At 40.9% G+C, this 23,663-nt stretch overlaps 1 protein-coding gene across 5 annotated transcripts in view; it reads right to left on the minus strand.

The window, feature by feature from the left end:
* The window catches only part of vps13c (vacuolar protein sorting 13 homolog C), a 275,727-nt gene that overhangs the window by 115,195 nt on the left and 136,869 nt on the right, over positions 1–23,663 (minus strand). For all 5 annotated transcript variants that reach the window (XM_048520896.1, XM_048520895.1, XM_048520894.1 and 2 more), the window contains 8 exons: positions 23,055–23,134; positions 19,842–19,901; positions 17,105–17,258; positions 15,815–15,928; positions 12,202–12,305; positions 8,463–8,630; positions 5,436–5,740; positions 2,440–2,587 (listed from right to left, as the gene is read on the minus strand). In XM_048520896.1, the coding sequence (XP_048376853.1) occupies positions 2,440–2,587; positions 5,436–5,740; positions 8,463–8,630; positions 12,202–12,305; positions 15,815–15,928; positions 17,105–17,258; positions 19,842–19,901; positions 23,055–23,134 (1,133 nt within the window). The remainder of the gene's footprint in view (positions 1–2,439; positions 2,588–5,435; positions 5,741–8,462; positions 8,631–12,201; positions 12,306–15,814; positions 15,929–17,104; positions 17,259–19,841; positions 19,902–23,054; positions 23,135–23,663) is intronic.

Below are 23,663 nucleotides of genomic sequence, written 5' to 3' on the forward strand. Positions count from 1 at the left end.
AACATCCGAAATATATAATAAATACCAGACCAAAATATGAAAATCTTGAAGTGATCAACAATGTTAAGGCAGCAAGTGCTTCTCATTGATATGCTGCTCCCTGACGAAAACATCCAAAAAAGCATTAGGCTCTCCATATACATTCTACTTCACCATGACCTCTGCTGGTCTAACATACAATGTTGAATAATTGGACATTCCCTCCAACTGTAAGCTAGGAAGGGCAAAGCCTCCAACTACAAACTCAATCATTCGCTAGAAACTCTTATCAATTTTCCCGGCATCAAGCTGGAACAGTGCTAGCGAGTTCACAAACTCAGGGTCATATCTGACACAGAGATAAGCTTTCAACTACATTATTCACTTGTCACTAAGATGCCTATTTCCACCTTTGCAACAACAGAGGGACTTGGGCAGTGAGGAAAGGAGATCATAGAGCAGATGTTGCATCTTGTTTCATTACTTCGGAGTGTGCCACAGAAAGGGGAGGGGATGCTGAGGGTGGCTAAGGAGTAGACCAGGGTCTACCAGAGGAACCATCCCTTCAGAATGCTGAAAGAGGGGAAAATCCATTCCCTGAAGGTATCAACTGGGTAGTATAAGAGAGAAGAGGAATGATGCTTGAACCTGGGAGTGAGAGGACAAAGGAAATAAATGTACTGCTAGGGGGCAGCTGGAGGGATGACAGCAAAGAACAGGAAATGTAGTGGACACAATCATGGCTCTGTCACAGAGGAAGTCATTTTGTGTTTGAGGAAAAGAGAAGACCCATCAAAAACTCTGATGTAGTAGGCTACACTGTCAATTGAGTTCTTGCAGGAAAGGAGAGTGGATAAGTCTAATTGAGGCTGCTACAAGAAACAATGCAGATTTATAGCGTATATGAGTCAATAACCTAATGACGAAGTTGGAGGTGGACTGTATAAACGCAAAAAAAGAGTGAGAATTTGGAAAGCTATTGGAAATATTCCAGTTCAGAGCAGGAAACCACACTGATGCAGAAATTCAAGGAGACCCAGACAGAGTTGAAACAAAGGATATTCTATATATTCTACAAAAAAGCCAACAGAGTTAGAAATCTATAGATGCTGCAGTAAAACTTTTTATTTAGAGAAAGTGAGTGCAATTAAAGAGATTACTCAATTGGCAAACAATTCCCTCCCCTCTGCCCCCAAAGGTGTAAAATGTTTCATGATTAGGGACTGGCAGAACCTCTGTTCATAAAACACACAACCCTCCGATCATTTCAGTAGGAATTATGGAAATGCAGGGTTGTAAGGTCAGGAAACTGCAAACTCCTATCTTGCGGTGCAGGATCATCGGTTTTGTGGATTTTGGAAAGGAAGGAGAAGCAGACTGCTCAGAGTCAGATCGAGGGGGAAGTCATTCACAGGGGAATGAGATTTGTGGCAGTCTTAAAAGACAAAACTTGACGATCAGCAGGAAAGTAGTCCAGAGGGAGACCAGAAGTGGTGTCAAAAGGTTGGCTGCGACTTCCACTCAGTAAAGGTCTGTATGTTAAAAGTTTGATGACGATGTTCGAGTTAGACTGGAGAGAATAAAGTGCACCAAGTTAAAAAGGAGAGAGTTATAATTATTGTCATCAGCAGAAAGGTCATGACAGCTGATGCCACACCAGCAGTTCTAAATGAAATGAACCACAAAGACTAAGAGGACAGGCAGAAGGGTGAACTTGGAACCAGAATCCTGAAGGCACTGTGTAGGCTAAGTCTCGATTAGATTAGAATCTCTACAGTGTGGAAACAGGCCCTTCGGCCCAACAAGCCCCCATCGCCCCTTGAAGCATCCCACCCAGACCCAACCTTCTAGAACCCACAAACCACTGGACACTACAGGCAATTTAGCATGGCTGATCCACCTGCCCTACACATCTTTAGACTGTGGGAGGAAACTGGAGCACGCAGACACGGCGAGAATGTGCAAACTCCACACAGACAGTCACCCGAGGCTGGAATCGAACCCGGGTCCCTGGCGCTGTAAGGCTTCAGTGCTCATTGCTGAGCCACCGTGCCACCCCGGTCAAAGAAGTGAGCAGGGAGGCAAACAAAACAGGCCTCAGGTGATAGGCTCACAATTCACAGAGGTTGAAATTAAGGGGATAAAAAAAGAATTCATGACTAAAGACTGACTGCATAACATCAGATAGGAAGGTCAGAGAGGAATATGAAAACAAGCCAAGTGGAACACCATTATATTACTAACAGTTCCCCTGTTTTGCTGTTTTATTCTGGGGCATGGCTGTTGCCGGGAATGAGGCGACACATGATCGTGTCAGCATATTGCCAACTTGACAACAATTCTTCAACTGACAGGTGAAGGCTTTCACCAACAACAGAACATCCAAATGTCAGAGTGTAATACTGCATTTAATACTGCAAATTAATTTCTCTATTTCGTCAGTGTTTACAAAATACTTACATTCATTGCTTTTAGATCTCCATTTATTTCTACGCCAGGGATTTTGTGATACCATGTTACAGCCAGATTTCTTTTTATTGTTAGCAGCATGTTCACTGGCTGCAAAATCTGAAAATCAGGCTGCGCCGAGTCCTTCTGCAGAATAGTGCTGAAATGAGAAGACAGAGATTCCATGGAACGAGAGCTAAACTGCTTACAGGATCCCCATTGCCAACAGCAAAAGAATGTAAAAAAGTACAAAAAGATTAACAAAGACACAGATGTCATTATTGTGAGACCAAATCCAAATTCTTTATTAGATAATGTTTCATGGAAAATTGCACCTTCAACAACTTCATGAAAGTGGTTCAATGAAGCTTGAGTGAACACTTCGAAGATAATGTAAAAAGCTGCCATCTCTACTTACTTACTCACACGGCCCTGCTTTCCATCACACAAGGTAGATAACAATTAATCACACATTGATCAGACCAAGAGCTTCTTTTCATTGAAACTGAAAATAATTTAAGCTTACACAATGATGCTTTCACCACTGCCAGAAATCTTGGCAGGAATATATCATAGCTTTTCAGACTTCCCTCAGATTACTCAGATGTTAGGATTGCATGCTTAAGGACTCAAAGGAATTGAAAGAAGGAATGTGAGTACATTCTACATTTTAAAAATGGTTTACCAAGCTTTTGAAGGGATGAGAAATTCAGAATGGTTCACAACAGTAATGTCAGCACTGGTTCACTTGTTAATTACTGAAAAGACAAGTATCCATGGAAAGGAGACAAATGAAGCTTTCAAAGAGATAAGAGATGTGGTTTATGCCTTCAATGGCCGTTTAAACCAGGTTTGGAAGAAATGGGGACTATGAGCTGAAAGGTGAGTAGCAACGTTCTTCTGGATATCATTGATGTTTTTCCCAGAACAGCTGGGAAAGATTATGAAAGACCTCTGATGTATGCATTAAACAACATTCTCACCCAAAAGTTACAGGAAACCTTACAGGAGGAGCCTCTACACAGTTCTCGCTGTCAAGAACTTCTGGAGACTCAAGAAAGTTCTTGACTATCTTAAAACCTGAAAGATGAACTATTATATCCAGTCAAAGAAACATTCTAATTGACTTTCCATCTGAATTGACTTTTGAAGATATTGCATCACTATACAGCGGTCAGTATTTTGATCTCAAAACAGGAGTTGACAGGAAATTCAGGGAACCATGAGAAGTTATCCCGTTATATCGTTGGAGTTTAGAACACTGGCTCACAGTGGTACCTGTTTTACCTCTGCATTCTTTTTCAAAATACGTCTGCAGAACTGCATTGTCTTGTTTGTGTGAGAACACGGTGTGAAGCTGGATGAACACAGCAGGCCAAGCAGCATCACAGGAGCAGGAAAGCTTGACGTTTCAGGTTGGGACCCTTCTTCAGAAATGGGGGAGGGGGAAGGGGATTCTGAAATAAATAGGGAGACGGGGAGGCGGACATAAGATGGATAAAGGAGGAGATAGGGAGAGAGGAGACAGACAGGTCAGAGAGGTGGGGTTAGAGCCCGTGAACGTAGGTGGGGGGGTGGGGGTAGCTCAGTCCAGGGAGGACGGACAGGTCTGCGGGGCAGGATGAGGTCAGTGGGTAGGGGTGGGGGTGGGGCTTGAAGTGGAGGAATTGTTACAGAGGCGGGGACTAGCTTTGACATGTGGTCGGGGGACGGGAGATTTTGAAGTTTGTGAAGTCCACACTGATACCATTGGGCTGCAGAGTTCCCAAGCGAAATATGAGATGCTGCTCCTGGATCTTTCAGGTGGCATCATTGTGGCAATATAGGAGGCCCAGGATGGACATGTCGTCCAAGGAGCTGGGGGGAAAATTGAAACAGTTTGCGACCATGAGGAGTAGTTGTTTGTCGTGAACAAACTGGAACAGTGGGGGTGGGGGGATACCATGATGTTATTCAGAGCAATTATCACTCTTTAGTTCCTTGGTTGCTTGTTTGGACCTAGCGACTGTCTTGTTCATGTTAGCTTTAGTATTCTTCCATTTAGCAAACCCGAATGCTGTCTCTGCCCTGTTCTTTTGACAAAGAATCAGAGACAGCAACTTTTCAGAGCATAAGGGCTAGGACAGATGTTGATGCAGCAAACTTTTGAGGGCTGTCTTCTGTTTTCATTGCCCTCAACAGGGTCTATGTTAAACCACAGCCAGTCCAATCAGAAGTTTATTACTACACTGAGCTCTCAAACCCACAACCAATAGTGCCAACTGAAATGCTGATTATGAGACCGAACACACTAATCACACTGAACACAGGCAGTGGTGTCGACTTATCTAGACATCTCCCCACCCCCAGTGTTCCAATAGACAACATCATACATGCAACTCTCAATGTACTCCAGTCACTTATTTTCTAAAGCTGCAAAAACCTGATGTAGTTTCCTCAGCTTAAAGCAATATCTTTTCAATCTGTAGTCCACAGTCCAAGGAAAAGTGGCTTTTAATAAGTGATTCAAAACATGTGTCTTAATGGCATAACTTGTGAAATACAGTGGCTTGTTTGAATTAAAAGACTTCCACTGATGAAGTGCTCTCTCCACTGCCATTCAGTTCCTTCTCTTTGCCTGATCAACCTATTGCACATCCTATACAAGTGAACACAGGATTACAATCACATGAAACGAACAATTATTTAAACAACTTTTAGAAAGGGAAGAGTCAACTGGAAACAGTCTTCTGCCCCCAACTTTACCTGTAGAATGCCAAACAGGTTAATCACCTCAGTCAGCATGCTAAACGCAGCATCCAGAATTTACAACCAAAAATAATTCTCCAAAACACCAGAGAAGGACAAAGAAAGATCAAAAAAACCAATGAAAACTTCACAATATTGACAACAATGGAAATTATTGCTCTCCTCTTCAGACAACCATCTGAGTAAAGTTGTAACAGAAATCACTTCCTTGACAGGTTGGACAATAATCTATGGAACAAATTATTCTGCCTTTATCATACCGTGAGAGTTTCAGCTGTGTTAGTTGAACCTCCATGATGTCCACCACTGGTGGCAGCATGCACTCTTCAGTAGAGATCAGAGAAAATTTATTCTGCACAGTAATCAAACCCAAATCTGCCACAATAGCATTCACAGAGATCGAAGACTCAGGGATGATGATAACTGGGGCTTTCACATTGATGTCCATTGCCAGTCGGAAACTCTTCTGGGCAAAATCCTTCACACTGGAGGCTGCTTTTTCTGCAGCTTGTGCTGTTGCCGCACTCAATGCTTCCTTTGCTGCTTGAAAGTTGTCAAAGAAGTTCTATTGGGCATAAAACAAACGGTATTAACAATGCTTTAACAGAAAAACCGCAAGAGAATCCTTCCTATAAAATAGGGAAATCTAAACAATTGCAAAGGAACAATACGAAGTGTTCTCAAAACAGCCTGTTCAAATCAAGCCTCTACTGTTGCACATTATAGCACTGATTGCTGCTGAAACCTGTTCACCTCAGTCAAACAAGTGACGCCTGCTGTCAGCTTGGTTTTCAAAGAGAAATGACAAGGACATCTAGAGGACACAAAGCAATTCGTCATGATTCAGCCACATTCTGCATCTGAGCTAATTCCCAAAGGATAAGAGGAGTTCAAGTTGTAGTACACTCCCCCTGTTTGTGTCCCTCCCATTGAAGCGGTCTTGACATCTCCAAGAATGGGCTTATTAGGGATAGTCAGAATGGCTTTATGCAGGGCAAGCCTTGGCTCACAAGCTTAATTAATTCTTTTAAGCAAGTGACAAAGACGATTGATACAGGCAAGGCAATGGATATTGTCTACATGGACTCGCCTCAAGCATCTAGTAGGCTGGTCCAGAAGATCAAATCACATGGAATCCAGTGAGTTGGCAAGTTGGATACAAAATTGGTTTGGTCACAGAAGACAGATGGTAGTTGTGGAGGGATAACAGGAGCTGCTGATGCTGGAGAATCCAAGATAACAAAGCGTGAAGCTAGATGAATACAGCAGTGGAGGGGTATTTTTCCGACTGGAGGTCTGTGACCAGTGATGTTCCACAGGATCAGTGCTGGACCTCTTAATTCTAATATATATGATTTGGATGAAAACAGTGATCTGATTAGTAAGTTTGCCGATGACATGAGAATCAAAGAAGTTGTGGTTAATGAGGAAGGATATCAACTGATGCAGCAGTATAAACATCAGTGGAAAGTTGGGCAGAGGAACAGGTGATGGAGTTTAATCCGGACAAGTGCAAAGTGATGCATTTGGGAGGTCAAATGCAAAGGGGAAGTGTACAGTAAATGACCAGACCTTTAGGAGTACATCGCAGAGATATCTTGGGGTCCAAGTCCATAGCTCCCTGAAAATGACAGACAAGGGGAAAAGATGGCAAGGAAAGCATACGGCATACTTGCCTTCATCGATCAGAATGTTGAGTATAAAAGTTGGCAAGTCCTTCTGCAATTATATGAGGCTGTGGTCAGATCACACTTGGAGCACTGTGCGCCGTTCTGGTCCTCAGACTATAAAGCCGGTTGTGGAGACTTGAGACAGGGTACAGCAGAGGTTGACCAGGATGCTGCCTAGATTGACTAGTGACACCAGTTTAAACTGAGGCGCTTAAGTGTAAGAGAGATGTGCAAGCAAGTTCTTTTTAAAAATACAGAGGGTAGTAGGTGCCTGAATCAGGAGAGAATTGACAAGCAGCATTCTTACCAACAATGACAGGATTCGAAACACAAAGTCAGGTCTTCTCTATAATCGATACTCTAAATCTGTCAGAATACACAATTGTCCAACCAATGGTTTTGTAGCAGAAACAGTCAGGGCAATACCTGGCAAAGTATCCCATTACAAACTAACTACTGAATGACATTCAGATTATTTTTCCAATCTCTTTAAGACAATACCTTAAATTCAAATACCACCTTGAACTGGTGAAACATTCGCATTTACAACAAAAGTCAAATAAATTAAACCGAGCCAGAGGTACCGTTAGGGCAAATGACCAAATGCTTCTTCAAGTGAAGAAACTGCAAGCAAAGACTTAAAGGAGTTCAGAAGGATGAAGAGGTCTAGTGTACGAATTTCAGAGTTTAGAGCCTGGACAGCTGTAGTCACAACTGTCAGTCTCAGGCTGAAAGAAGCCATGGAATCATACAAGGCAGAATCAGGAGACAATACGGCTCTTTAAGGATTGTACAGCCTAATTAAGGAAAGAAAAGAACGAGCAATGCCATGACCTTGGGATGCAGGTTCACAGTTCTTTGGAAGTGGAGTCACAGGTACACGGGGGTGAAAGCAGCACTTGGTACACTTGCCTTTATTGGTCAGCGCATTGTGTACAGGGCTTGAAATGTTGTGGTGCGGGGGGCATTACTAAGGATGCTTCTGGAACACTGTGCAATTCTGGTTTCCCCGCCAGAGAAGATTTTGTTCAACTTAAAAGGGTTCAGAAAACATTGATAAGGACGCTGCCAGAGCTGGAGGCATTGAGCCAGAAGAAGAAGCTGAACAGACTAGGGGTATTAAGCCAGGAGCTAAGGTTTCTCAGGTGTACCTTACCTACGTACAGGGTGGTGAAAGTACCAAATGAGCTGCAAGAGGAAGTGGTGAAAGCTGGTACAATTACAACATTTAAGGCAGCATCTGGATTGGTACATGATTAGAAAGGATTTAGAGTGATATGGGCCAAATGTTGGCAAATGGAACCAGATGAATTTAGGATATCTTGTCGACATGGAGGAGTTGGAACTAAGGGTCTGTTTCCGTAGTGTACAGCTCTATGGCTACAAAAGGAGGGTTAAAACATTAAGATCAAGTCAATGGTGCAGCATGACCCCCCAGTGGGAAGTCAGGACACAAGTGATACTTGGGCTTGACACAGATTATGATCCAGGTAGAGTTTTGCTAATGTCAAGTTTAGGAGGGGTGAAAGATGGGAGGCTAGTCAAGAACACATTGGAATACTTGAACTTGGAGATAATAAACATTTGTGGTGTAGGATTGGCAAGCAGTAGACTCACCAACAATGACATGAAGAATTTGTGTAAGTAGACCAACTGAATGCAACCCATCTGCAAAGTCACTTCTCCATCCACTTTTGACATATCAAAGTAGTCCTTGCCCTCTGTAGAACTTGAGCATAAACTCATCTTGAAGCTGAAGACTTCATCACCAATGATGGAAACAATCTAAAAATACACAGAGTTAGGTGACATTATCCATTGGTGTGAAATCATAGTGTGGCGATATGTTTTTTTTGAAAAGTGCAGCTCTGAGGATCATTATGTTGATGCTAGCCTCACTGGAGTAGCACACAAGTAACAGGGGAGCAAGAGTTTGAGATTTTATAAAGGTACACAAAATTTCCCAATTTACACAGACAATTACAAACCAATGGCATTCAACTCTACTAGTAAAAACTCTAAACCCCTTGCAACTCCCTCTAGATCTGGAAAATACATGGTGCTATGGGACGATGGAAAGACAGGTAAATGAGTTCAATGGACCCTATCCCGACTCAGAGATGATCCTTTTGGTTTGTTAAGTTGTTGCTCCACAATCTTCCTTTTCTAGTAGTTTCACAAGGGAGGTGTAGGACCGGTGGTTCACACTTAGAAAGTATCTAATTTACTGGTTAAAAAGCTACAGCTTATAGCAAGTAAAGAGGGAAAAAAATAAACTGAGTTGGAGATTATTTTTAATGCACAGTAAAGGAACAGGTCCTTCCCTTTTGGAAATCAAATGGCTTCATCCAGAAGCTGTTCAGCTACACGGGAACCAATAAAACCGTTCTTCTGCCTGCCAACAATCATACTCGATAAGTGGTTGCCAAACCACGGACCAATCAGCTATATGCTGCCAAACGAAATTCCATTCGTATACAGTCTTCCCCAGCTCCGGTTAGTCTGTAACTGGGCTTCCCCACTATTACAGAAAACAGTTTTGTAAAGAGCACTGAAAACAGATGTCAGGTAACTTGCATTTTAGAAACACAGAAGATAGGAGCAGGAGCAGATCATGCAGCCCTTCAAGCCTCCTCCACCATTCTTCGTGATCATGGCTGACCATCCAACTCAGTAGCCTAATGCTGATTTCTCCTCATAACCTTTGATTCCACTTGCTCCAACTGTTATGTCTGGTCGCCTCTTGAATACATTCAGTGTTTTGGCATCAACTACTTCCTGGGGCAATGAATTCCACAGGCTCACCACTGTGGGCAAAGAAATGTCTCATCTCTGTCCTAAATCATGTACCGCAAATCCTCATACTGTGACGCCTGGTTCTGAACACACTCACCATCGGGAACATTCTTCTGTATCTACCTTGTCCAGTCCTGTTAGAATTTTATAAGTCTCTATGAGATCCCCCATCATTTAGACAATAGGTGCTGGAGTAGGCCATTCGGCCCTTCGAGCCAGCACCACTATTCATTATGATCATGACTGATCATCCACAATCACTATCCTGTTCCTGCCTTATCCCCATAACCCTGGATTCCACTATCTTTAAGAGCTCTATCTATCTCTTTCTTGAAAGTATCCAGAGAGTTGGGCTCCACTGCCTTCTGGGGCAGAGCATTCCATATATCCACCACTCTCTGGGTGAAGACGTTTTTCCTCAACTCTGTTCTACCCCTTCTTTTTAAACTGTGTCCTCTGGTTCTGGACTCACCCATCAGTGGAAACATGCTTCCTGCCTCCACAGTGTCCAATCTCTTAATAATCTTATACGCCTCAATCAGATCCCCTCTCATCCTTCTAAACTCAAGTGTATACTAGCCCAGTTGCTCCAATCTTTCAATATATGATAGTCCTGCCATTCCGAGAATTGACCTCGTGAACCTACGCTGTACTCCTTCAACAGCAAGAATGTCCTTGCTCAAATTTGGAGACCAAAACTGCACACAATACTCCAGGTGCGGTCTCACCAGGGCCCTGTACAGCTGCAGCTACAGCTGTCTGAACTCCAGCAAAAACAATCCCAACCTAGTCAATCGCTCCTCCATCATCAGACCCACCATCCCCAGAATCAGCCTGGTAAACCTTCACTTGACTCCCTCGAGAGCAAGAGCATCTTTCCTCAGAAGAGGAGACCAAAACTGAAGTTCAGTGATCTTTCAACCATCCTTGACTAAAAGATACCCTTTCCCTTTTCAGTCCACAATTAGAAAGATAGAAAAATAAAAAGAAATGGTCTTTATAAAGCTAACAGACGGATTCACAGCATGGATTCAGCAACATGACTGCAACAAAGGAATTTCTCGAGAATCATGATCAAAATCAAAGTTCAAATCAAGGGTCTTAAGTCTGAACCAAGTAATCTCTGAAGGTATGAGGTGTTGAATTGAAAACTACAATACTAATGCAAAAGTTATAAAAATAGCAAGGCAATGCTGAGCTTTAAAGATTTCACTCCAAACTGGTAAGAAGTGCACATTCTTTTAAAGGATTTTTGAAAGCCATGGGAACAGTGGTCTGACCATGGTTAGCAAATTATGAATTGGAGTAAAGTGAAAAACTCATGATGGCAAAAAATGAAAAGCAGGATTTGAGAATTCACCAAGAAATAATTAGGATAAAGAGAAATCAAATAGGTGTACTCGAGCAAAAGATGCAAAAGCAGAGCTTAACAACGTCTAGAATTATGTAAGAAGGAAGAGACTTATAATAATAAGCATGGTCCACTTACAAGAAGAGACAGAAAATTTTAACAGGGAATAAAGAACTGGCAGACAAATTAGAATAAATCAGAACTTAGTACTCATCTTCACAAAAAAAGCTGCAAAACATTTTAGAAATAATGGTAAACAAAGGTCTGATGAAAACAAGGCAATTAGGGATCTTACGACATAGTACTCAAGTAGTTAACGGGACTTGAAAGTCAGCAAATTCCCTGGGTTAAAGGCCTAGATTCTGAGATTTTAAAAAGAGATGGCCGCCGAGGTAGTGCAGGTATTGGTTTTGATGTTATCAAAGTCCTTAGATTCTAGGCCAATGCCTATGGAATGGAAGCGAGCATGTGCAACCCAATTATTCAGGAAAAGAAGCAAAGCAAAATCAGGAAACTAAGTTAGCCTTGACATCAAATGTAGGGAAAATGCTGCATTATGAAGGGTAGGTAATAGAAAATTTAGAGGCCCTAACATAATTCAGTTGAGTCAATGCTGATAATCCAGTGACTGAAAATTGAAATCCCACCAAGCTGGCTTGAAAAATTAGGACATGGTTGGAAATAATCTGGAACTTTAAAGCTGTAACATGCAAAATTGAAATTAAACCACTGGATTATGAACTATAACCTAACTGGTTCACTAATATAATTATGGGAAGAAACTTCTGGTCCTTACCCAGCCCACACTCAGACCAACATCATGGTGCCCAACTCTTAAACTTCTCCAAATGATGGCCTGTTTCCACGTTGTAGGGTGCCTATGGTTCTAAAGTTGCATGGTCCTGCAGTTCTAACAAGCTCTTTTCCTTGACCACAAACTGTTGTTGTAATTTATCACTTTATTAAAATGCTGAGAGATCCTCTGGGGTCCTCAGCTCAAACAGACTTCAATTGAGCCACCTCACTTGCCTAGGAGTATTCATTTTAAATTTCAGTATACATTACAAGTCTTGCTGGCAATCTGAATGAAGTAACTCTATGCAGAGATTAAAACATGACTACTTTCAGCTTGTGTAAATTAACTGGTATGGAATAACATCACGAAGCAGAGTGCCACTTAAAAAAACTGACTCACATTGAACAGCTTACCTTTTTATGTAGAGTCTTCGAACCAACATCTGTAACAACTATATCTTTGAGTCGGGCAAAAAGATCTGTCTGCTTTGACAGTACAGATACAGATGCATCCATACCTAGAAAGTTTTGTTCAAAGATCATATAATCATGGATTTGATATCAAGCTACAGAATGTGGTATCAAATAAGTAATTTCTCCAATATATCAGGTCTTTAGGGCTACTATAATTAGCCATAATACTAACTTAGTGTTAATGTAGGCATTAGCAAAAGCATGTGGAGCAATAAACGCAGTTGTTTCTTATAAACCCAGCCGAAGTTAAAAGGCTATAAAGTAACACTGGTCTGCAGTAAACAAACTAAAGCCTAAAAACAGTACAAAAGGCAAGCTCACGGATAATTTGTGCACCATTCATTTGAAATGTATGATCTACAGTATTAAATCAACTGTCACATTGACAAGCTTAATTGAAGATTACTCCTTGCTTTAGAAGCTCAGTAAAACAGATATCTTTATTACCTCTTGCCTGCCTCAAATAAACATGGAGACTGATTGTCAATGTCTACAAGTCATGCTGAGAGCCCACTAAGAACAAAAACATGTCACATCTCTATTGTTTGTTTCGTATAGATACTGTGTAAATATGTTATTTCAAGTCATTATGATGAACAAATTGGTTTTAAGGCAAGACAAGAGGATGAACGGATGAGAATTTGATTCTTTCACCTCTGGATTTTGTTGGAACTCGAACATTCAGCTAACTAAAGCCAAGCCTTCATTGTGATAACCTCAATTTCGATATATAGCAATTAGTTTATACATTGCATTACTGGGACATAAATAACACAATCCAGCAAAAATATCTATCGCACATCTTTGATGTCTGACTGGGAACACTATAGTTCGAGTACTATAGATGGGTCAGTTTTTGTCCAGTGTGCGCAGGAGGGCTTCCTGACACAGTATGTAAATAGGCCAACAAGGGGCAAAGCCACATTAGATTTGGCACTGGGTAATGAGCCTGGCCAGGTGTTAGATTTGGAAGTAGGTGAGCACTTTGGTGACAGCGATCACCATTCTGCTATGCTTAGTTTAGTGATGGAAAGGGATAGGTGTATACCACTGGGCAAGAGTTATAGCTGGGGGAAAGGCAATTAAGATGAGATGAGATGAGATGAGATGAGATGAGATGAGATGAGGCAAGATTTAGGGAGCATAGGATGGGGAAGGAAACTGCAGGAGATGGGCACATTAGAAATGTGGAGCTTAATCAATGAAAAGCTCCTGTGTGTCCTAGATAGGTATGTACCTGCCAGGCAGGGAGGAAGCTGTAGAGCATGGGAGCCATGGTTGACCAAGGAAGTGGAATCTCTGGTCAAGAGGAAGAAGGCGTATTATGTTAGGATGAGATGTGAAGGCTCAGTTAAGGCGCTTGACGGCTATGAGGTAGCCAGGAAAGACGTAAAGAGAGAGAGCTCTGAAGAGCCAGGAGGAGTCATGAGAAGTTGTTGGCGGACAGGATCAGGGTAAACCCTAAGGCTTTCTATACGTATTTAAGGAATAAAAGAATAACGAAACTAAGATTAGGCCCAATTAAGGATAGTAGTGTTAAGTTGTGTGTGGAGTCAGATGAGATAGGGGAAGCGCTAAATGAATATTTTGACAGTATTCACTCTAGAAAACGACAACATTGTCGTGGAGAATACTGAGATACAGGCTACTAGACTAGGTGGGATTGAGGTTCACACGGAAGAGGTATTAGAAATCCAAGAGAGGGTGAAGGTAGATAAGTCCCCTGGGCCAGATGAGATTTATCCTAGGATCCTCTGGGAAGCCAGGGAGCAGATTGCCGAGCCTTTGGCATTGATCTTTAACTCGTCATTGTCTACAAGAATAGTGCCAGATGACTGGAGGATAGCAAATGTGGTTCCCCTGTTCAAGAAGGGGAGTAGAGACAACCCTGGTAATTATAGACCAGTGAGCCTTACCTCAGTTGTTGGTAAAGTGTTGGAAAGGGTTATAAGGGATAAGATTTATAATCATCTAGAAAAGAATAAATTGATTAGGGATAGTCAGCACAGTTTTGTGAAGGGAAGGTCGTGCCTCACAAACCTTATTGAGTTCTTTGAGAAGGTGACCAAACAGGTAGATGGGAGTAAACCAGTTGATGTGGTGTATATGGATTTCAGCAAGGCATTCGATAAGGTTCCCCACAGCAGGCTATTGTACAAAATGCGCAGGAATGGAATTGTGGGAGATATAGCAGTTTGGATCGGAAATTGGCTTGCTGAAAGACGACGGAGGGTGGTAATTGATGGGAAATGTTCATCCTGGAGTCCAGTTACTAGTGGTGTACCGCAAGGGTCGGTGTTGGGTCCACTGCTGTTTATCATTGTTATAAATGACCTGGATGAGGGCATAGAAGGATGGGTTAGTAAATTTGCAGACGACACTAAGGTCAGCGGAGTTGTGGATAGTGACGAAGGATGCTGTAGGTTGCAGAGAGACATAGATAAGCTGCAGAGCTGGGCTGAGAGGTGGCAAATGGAGTTTAATGCAGACAAGTGTGAGGTGATGCACTTTGGTAGGCGTAACCAGAAGGCAAAGTACAGGGCTAATGGTAAGATTCTTAGGAATGTAGATGAGCAGAGACATCTCGGCGTCCATGTACACAGATCCTTGAAAGTTGCCACCCAGGTTGACAGGGCTGTTAAGAAGGCATACAGTGTTTTAGCTTTTATTAATAGAGGGATCGAGTTCCAGAACCAAGAGTTTATGCTGCAGCTGTACAAAACTCTGGTGCGGCCGCACATGGAGTATTGCATACAGTTCTGGTCACCGCATTAGAAGGAGGATGTGGAAGCTTTGGAAAGGGTGCAGAGGAGATTTACTAGGATGTTGCCTGGTATGGAGGGAAGGTCTTATGAGCAAAGGCCGAGGGACTTGAGGCTGTTTTCATTAGAGAGAAGGTGGTTGAGAAGTGACTTAATTGAAACACACAAAATAATCAAAGGGTTAGATAGGGTGGATAGGGAGAGCCTTTTTCCGAGGATGGTGATAGCGAGCATGAGGGGGAATAGCTTTAAATTGAGGGGTGAAAGATAATCGGACAGATGTCAGAGGTAGTTTCTCTACTCAGAGAGTAGTAAGGGAATGGAACGCTTTGCCTGCAACGGTAGTAGATTCGCCAACTTTAGGTACATTTAAGTACATTGGACGTACATGGAATAGTGTAGGTTAGATGGGCTTGAGATCGGTATGACAGGTTGGCACAACATCGAAGGCCGAAGGGCCTGTACTGTGATGCTCTCCGTTCTATGTTCTAATACTAGACAACACTTTTGTTTAAGATAACAAGGTGTTGAGCTGGATGAACGCAGCAGACCAAGCAGCATCGGAGGAGCAGGAAAGCTGGCATTTCAGGCCTTCTTCAGAAATTTCTGAAGCAGAATTTAGGCCTGAAAAGTCAGCTTTCCTGCTCCTCTGACACTGCTTGGCCTACTGTGTACATCCAGCTCTACACCTGGTTATCTCAGATTCTCCAGCATCTGCAGTTCCTACTACCTCAGAAACACTTTTATTTATGTAGGTCTTGGAATCCAGAACTCAGCTTGACTTCATTTACCTTGTATTTTGATGTCAGCAATGTCAAACTTTTCATCACAAACAAAAATGTTCAATGCGCCCAGTTCAACAGAAAACTTCAGGTCAAACACATCAACGGCAGTATCGAGACACACTAAATGAAAACATATTAGTTTAGTTTAGTCAGTAATGTGAAAAAGAACACCAAAAGCAATTGTAACATATAAACTTGCTTGCACTGCTTTTTCCCGTCCAAATGGTAAATCTACCAACTTGACCCATATCTCAAAAATCTTACATTTATGTAATACCTTCAAAGTAGCAAGTCATTTCAAGGTGCTTCAGAGATACATCAGCTAAGATCTGACACTGAACAGCAGAGAAATGACTAAAAGTTTGTCTAAGCCTTCAGGCTTTATTTATGCGTGGCTTAAAACATGGGATTCGAATTTAAGATAATTAAAAAATAGCCAATGAAAAATATGCTATTTTATTGTTACCAGTAAAACAAGGAGAAGTCATGGCAGTGAGATAGGATAGGTAGGTGGTGAACAATATAGGAGCAATATCACAAAACTTGAGGTCGCCCAACCATGGCTTTCAATCTTCAGAAATTGCTGTTTAAGACACATGACCATGGAGAAGCAATGAACAGTTAACCAACAATTTCCTCAAACATTTTTGCTAGAGAGAGAAACATCCAGTGCACATGGTTTGGAAAAGCACCAACCATACTTCCACAAGTCATTCGCTTGCAGATAACGTGCAATACTGCATAGCCAAAGAGGCAAAAACAATAAGAATCTTTTCCTCTTAACTATTTGCATAAAAATGCAATATGTATTAGCCAATTTTGCTGAAGCTATACCGCAATTACATCCATAACTTGCTGTCCCATTGGATGCTGACTGAAAGAGTTCATCGCTCCACAATTGCTAGCAGTATGCACGATACAAACCAAGATTTGTGAAGTATGTGTCAAACACGAATCACATGTCATACTAGATGTCTCATCTAAACAGGAGCCTAAAAGATAATTTAATCTATACCTCAAACAAAATTCTTAATACAGGAAGAAATTGAGTAGCAACAAAATGGAGTTTAAACAATTTGGCTTACAATCCACTGTGGATTTCCACTGTTTGCAGCAGCGAAAAGGCTAATTTATGGTACATTACATAAAGCAAGCTGATCACATGTTTCTCGAAGCAATTTATGCAGTGTTTTCAGCTGGTTCATTTGCGCAGGAATAGTGCAGAATACCAACTCAATGTTTATCAAAAACGGAGATGAACCCTTAATACACTATTCAGCTTTCCTTCTAACGTACCTGCTTTTGTCACAGTCTCCTTTTCATGGTCTGTGCTCGACTTTCTTCCAAGCTCATTATCAGGGCTATTTGATGGGAATACAGCTGATATAAAGTTCATGGTCGAAAGTAAGGCTTGCAAATGCAGCATCAGGTCAAGAGAAGAAAAGGCAACCTGATGTCAAAACAAGGAGTTTCATTATTCCACCTGATGGATAATCTCATTCTAGTACAAATATGAAGAAAAACTAAAATGCAACACTTTAAAAATAAGCGTAGGTAGTACATAGAAAATAGTCCAAATTTGCATTACATGGAGAATATTGTGGTAGAATTGGTAGTGGAAGCCCAGGAAATGATGGCTGTATACAAGAGTGACAAGATGTCGTACAGGCACAGTTAAGATAAAATTAATCTGGTTCTTGTGTATTTGTATGCTTGAATCCTGAAGTCTACAATCAAATTAAATAGGTCAAATACAACCTCCAGCGTTTTGAAATAACTCCTCAATAAAGAAAATAATGGGAAAGATTCTGCAACTTTTCCAAACAAGCTCATTAAGAAGCTCCTAAGGAGGAAAACAACAGTCATAGAATCACAGAATCCTTTCAGCGTAGAAACGGCCATTCAGATCATTCAGTCCACATCAACCCCCCGAACGGCATCGTACCCAAATCCACCCCTCTACACTAACCCTGCATTTTCCATGGCCAATCCACCTAATTTACACATCTCTAGCAATTTAGTATGGCCAACCCACCCAACGTTCTTATCTTTGGACTGTGGGAGGAAACCCATGCAGACAGAGGGACAATGTGGAAACTCCACACAATCGCCCACGGTTGGGATTGAACCCAAGACAGAATGAGGCACCAGGACTAACTGCTGAGACATCATGCTGCCCCAAAGTCAAAGTGTTCAAATTTTTAAAAAATGCAGTAGCAGCCAAAATTCTTCATTACATCTACTTCCTTGAAATAAATGTGAGACTACTGCTCAAGAAAACTGAGGAACAGGGAACTGGGGGGAATGATCACAAAAACTGCATGAAAACCCCATCATATAGGAGAAGAATAACAGTTAAGAACGTTTTCTCAGTAACAGCTCGAAGTTGGTTGAGGTGTACAACAGATTCCTACTCTAGCTCACCTTTATTCATTGTGTGCATCAATGATTATGGATCCAGAATCACAGAAAAAAAAAGTGTCAAACTTGTACTTGATACTAATAGAAGGCAGAATTAAGAATTCCAGTGGAAGGAATAAAATGATGGGATGGGTAAAAAGACGACAGATGGAATTTAATGTTAGCACATTTGGATCATGCAGAGTAGCAAGAATTCCCATTCGAGCAGGTAGGCTAAGTGTTGTACATAAGCAGAGGAATCTGGCAATTGAGATTCACAAGACAAATGGCCCAGTGGATAAAAACATTAAAAGGAGAGCCAATCGGGTCATGGCTCAGTTTTCAAAAATACAAAAGGGAAGTTTGAACCTATATAAAAACTTAATTAACATCATAGCTGAAGGATTGTGTGCAGCATTGGCTACATATTGTGAACATCTTGAAAAGTGAGATGTAAATGGAGTACAAAGAGAATTCAAATGTCATCAAATCTTGGGTTCCTGTAGCAATATATATCAACAGTAACCAGCTCTCACAGCATCCATGAATGCAATAGAAATTAAATTCTAATTTTATTCAAATTTCGAGAATTTATGGAAGTGATCAGTTATTATTCCACAAGAAACTGTTTTGAGACACTACAAAGATAATAACAAACAAACATACTTTGAAAAAATCCGAATTATGAAGCAGGAAATAAACAAACTTGCAGCTGGTGTAAACTCGATGTTTATTTGGTCCGGGGCAAATGATATAAATCAAATTTCTGAACAAAAACAGTCAACAAAATCTCTATGATGGAAAAGCAATATCAGAATGCTCACTCTGGTGGTCCTGTCAGAACAATTTCCATGTTCCAAATACCAATCATAGGGCAATCTTAAGGGAAATAAATTTCCTAAGTTGCTTCATAGATAGTTGGGAGAAAACAGATAGAGGGCAATAAAGGGAAAGGTAACCAGGATTTCCAAGCGCTTTTATAGAGTTACAGCGTAGAAGAAAATTTCCCAAGAGTAGCCTGAAGGCAGTTGAAAATTTCTGTAAGAAAATAGGAGAAGAGGTACTCAGAGGAAAAAGGTATTCAAGGGGAAAATATGCAGAAGTGCAGGAAATGAAGAAACAAATTTCAATTTAGTGCATGGCAGATATCGAGTCAATATCAGTCACCAAAGACAAGAGTAATGAGAGAATAGAATCTATGTGGGCATGCTCTTTGGACCAGAGTTTTGGAAAAATTGGAATTTCTGAAGGACTGAAAATGACAAAAGTAACGGGATTTCAATTCAGAATGAAGGTTAAAAAATTACAATTATCGTTCCGACAGCAAAAACTCTGACCACAATCAGTAGTTTCATTCCCAGCATCTGAGGATTAACATGCTCAACAAGTTAACACTCCAATCACAACTACAGAGCACCTTTGGATTGGGAGGACATGTCACACGGAAACCTACAGAACAATCTGCAAAGAATTCATGAGTACAGGGGATGCAGGAGGGAGTGAGCAGCTAAAAGGTACAATGATTTATCGAGTAAACCACAAAACAAGTGGACCTAGCTACAGCATAACTGACATGGAGATTAATGAAAAGTTATGGCGTCAATATATTTCAACTATATCACAGATTACTTACTGTGAGCTTCTGCTCAGTACTGTCATAGCTACTTTTGAAATGTGGTCCATTTCTATCCGCCTGCGAACAAAAAAAATTACTGATGTCACATACATCGACTCAAACGAAAAGAAATACCATGCTGGCTCTTTGAAAGAGATATTCAATTAGTTCTAGCCTTCATATCACAGCCAACATTACAAGTTACAAAGCTTTCTTATCATGCATTAATTCTCCCAATATACGAGAGGGATTTTTTAATGCCCATTGTACTAATTAATCCCTTGGTAATAGTGCTCAGGATGATATGAGCACTTGAAATTTTCATTGCTTCAGGCATCAGTTTATTACTGAGGTTTCATAATAATAAGACAGCCCATCTTGAATGTGTGCACAAAATATAAAGAGGAGAGAAACAGGAGGGTATACATGTACAAATTACTCTAAGTCACTGGACAGGTTGACAACACATTGAATAATATATAAGGTTCCCTACGCTATAATAGCACAAAAGCAAAGTTACATTAAACCAATATGAAATACTGGTTTAACCTAAAATGGAGTGTTGTATCCACTTCTGGGTACTGCACTTTAGTAAGGACGCAAATGGATCAGCAAAGGTGCAGAAAAAAGAACACGAATGGTCCCCAGGACCAGAATCTTCATTCATCTGGATGGACTGGAGAAACCTGTGCGACTGTTTTCCTTGGAAAACAGAAGTTGGGGTGAAGATTTGGTAAAGACATTCAAAATCATAAAGGACCTAGACAGAATGGATCAGGAGAAACTATCCCCATGATAGGAAAGGTAGGTTACCACAGGGTACTTGGTAAAAGCAGCAATGGCAACGTAGAGCAAAACTCATGCAACAAGTGATTCAGATCAGGAACAAACTGCTTAAAAGTCCATTAGAGCCAGATTCAATCCAGGCATCCAAACTAGAATTGGATCATCATCTGCAAAGAAACAACTTACAGGAACACGGGCTAATGACAGTAGTGGCAGTTGGCGAACTGCTCATACAATGGGCCAACAGTGAAAACGGCCTTTCCTCTGAAGTCCACAGCCTGTTCGGGATACATTCAACTAACAATTCGGTTGCGAAGATCTACACCAGCATTTTATCAATCTCTATTTCCCTAAAGTGTGGTCCAAAAGAAAAAAACTTACCACAATTCATAAAATTCATATACCAACTCTGCCGAGGTATGGGGCTGGTTTTCAGGAGGGACAGAAAAGACATCTTACCCGTGAGAAATGCATTGCAATGACTCTGCATACCACTCTGAAGCAAAAGCAGCTTTGGTTAGGAAACCAACACATTTTGGAGAGTGTCATTAAACGCTCCTGAAGTTGAGGAGACCTTGTTCTTGATTTTCACATCTATCCCTTCAGCAAAACGTTTTGTTAACCCATACTTTGACATTTCACATATTCTACAAAATTTATTTCTAGTTCCCTAAAACAGAAATAGCTTTCTTTTCAGGGTAGTTACCACAAACCCACCAACACACTAGAACAGCGGCTAATGAACTTAAAAGACCCTATACAGACAACAAACAAAACAAACGTCATCTACAAAATACCTTGCAAGAACTGTGACAAACACTACATTGGACAAACTGGCAGAAAGCTTGCCACCAGGATACATGAACATCAACTAGCCACAAAACAACATGACCCACTATCACTAGTATCCTTACATACAGATGAGGAAGGACACCACTTTGATTGGGACAACACATCCATCCTAGGACAAGCCAAACAGAGACATGCACAAAAATTCCTAGAAGCATGGCATTCCAACCGGAACCCCATCAACGCAGATTGATTTGGAGCCCATCTACCAACCCGAGAAAAAGAACAGGCAATGACATCACCAACCCAAGGAAACCTAAACAGATAAATAGAAAGCGGGACATAACACCAGCGCTTCACCAGAGGCTCACTGATATTAGCTAGAATGGTGACGAAACGTCTGAAAACTAACCTTCCGGCTCAATGAGCAAACTCACATCCAGAACTTCAACCTGAGCTACAAATCTTCTCAAAACTCGCTAGTTACAAAAAGCTAACATTTCTCATACAGGGATGATGCCAAAAAAAGTAAAAACAAAAAAGACTTGTGTTTTCTGTGACAGCAAGTCTTAAAAAAACGGGACTGATGATAGCAAACTATCTAGTACTAACTAGTACTAACTAGTTTTCCATCTGCTCAAAGCAACATATGGCCCTTTGGTCAATAGGGCTTTTCTCATCAGTAGGTCTGATTGTATACAATGAAAATTAAATTGGACCCACAATTATTGGACTCGACAAACAAATCCATCTCTCTGTTTGGACTCTTGCATTTCCTCTGTGACAGGTTTTCCTTTGGGGTAGACTAACTGTGGAGTATACCATTGGGATATCATAGCAAGGCTGTAGAAAATCTCGCCTGAGTCTAGAATCTAGAGTCTTCACTGGTTGGAAGGTCCAAACACTCCAGAATGGAAGAAACCATGGTATTTATTCTTTCCTCCAGTATCATCAGTCTTGCTCAGAACGTAAACTCTTCCATAATACAAGCTAGCCAATTCAAAGATGCAACATCAGGAAGAACCGGAAGCTGAAGAATACCATGTCATCCCACTTCCCATAAAAGTTGCGACTCAGCAAATGAAGTTGGCAATTTTGCTCTGGAAAAGAAAGTCTCCAGATTGCTACCTACAGATTCACCAAGTGCAAAATATCTGAAATTCTCAAAACAAAGCTCAAGAAAATGCAAACTGGACTCGAATATCAGCAGCTCCTGATACCTGATTCTCCAGCTGATCCAGGCTAATTCCCAGCTGCAAGGCGGCTGGGGTTTTGCAATAAGAGATCCGAGAAGTGAGAAGACATAGCGATGACACAATATCAAGATTAGCATGGCAAGGGGAAATCTCATCAACAACCACTTATGCACCACAGTTTTCCAATAACCTATTTAGCTAGGCCAAGCATGTTATAATGTTCTGAAAAAGCATTACTGAACTTGAAACATGAATTCTGTCTTCCCTCCACAAATGCTGCCAGACAGACTCAATTTCTCCAGGAATTTGTTTTGGTAGCTTATGCTGGGATCACTCAGCAATTGGTAGTAAAAAAAAACTTGAGGATCATTGTCATATTAAAGCAGTCTACAGTTGACTGTGAAATGGGTTAACTTTTAAATATCATTCTTCTCAAGTGTTGTGTCGCTGAAAACTCTACCTTAATGTACTGTACTTTCAGAAGATCAGATCCAGGCTCATCTGAAGAACTGATCAAATTGAGCGGTTTGCTATTTGAATCTGCAACAAAATAGGTAGCAGTGAGTTTTGAACTAGGAATATCAAGCTACTTTTCAGTAGGTTGGATTTTGATAACTGTAAATATGTGTCAATAAACAGAATATAACAATAGATGTAATATGAAGAGTAGAAATGCTCAAGCAGCCCAAAATGTAATTTTGGAAATATAGTGAAAACATTCTCTCAAAACATGTAAAATACTAAACACCAAAAATTGCAGAATTTTATTCAGAACTATTTCTTTTCTTCACCTTCACTCAAAATCATAACTCAAAATTAAAATTAGATATTCATTTATAAACCAATGAAACAGTCCAAGAATAGGATGTCAGAAGAAATTCTATTAAAGCATTCTTTCTTAGACAGTCTTGCAGAATATTAGAGATAAACGCAAGAGAAGAACCCGTTATTGCACATCAATTCACACCCTCTTCTCATGTTGGCTGAATTCTTGCATCCTTTGAGATTTAGTATTCTTGTGATTCTGTCCTGATAAGTGCAAGATACCTCTTTTCTTGGTTTGATTTAA

This window comes from Stegostoma tigrinum, chromosome 36, assembly GCF_030684315.1.
Source record: "Stegostoma tigrinum isolate sSteTig4 chromosome 36, sSteTig4.hap1, whole genome shotgun sequence".
Taxonomy (NCBI): Eukaryota; Metazoa; Chordata; class Chondrichthyes; order Orectolobiformes; family Stegostomatidae; genus Stegostoma; species Stegostoma tigrinum.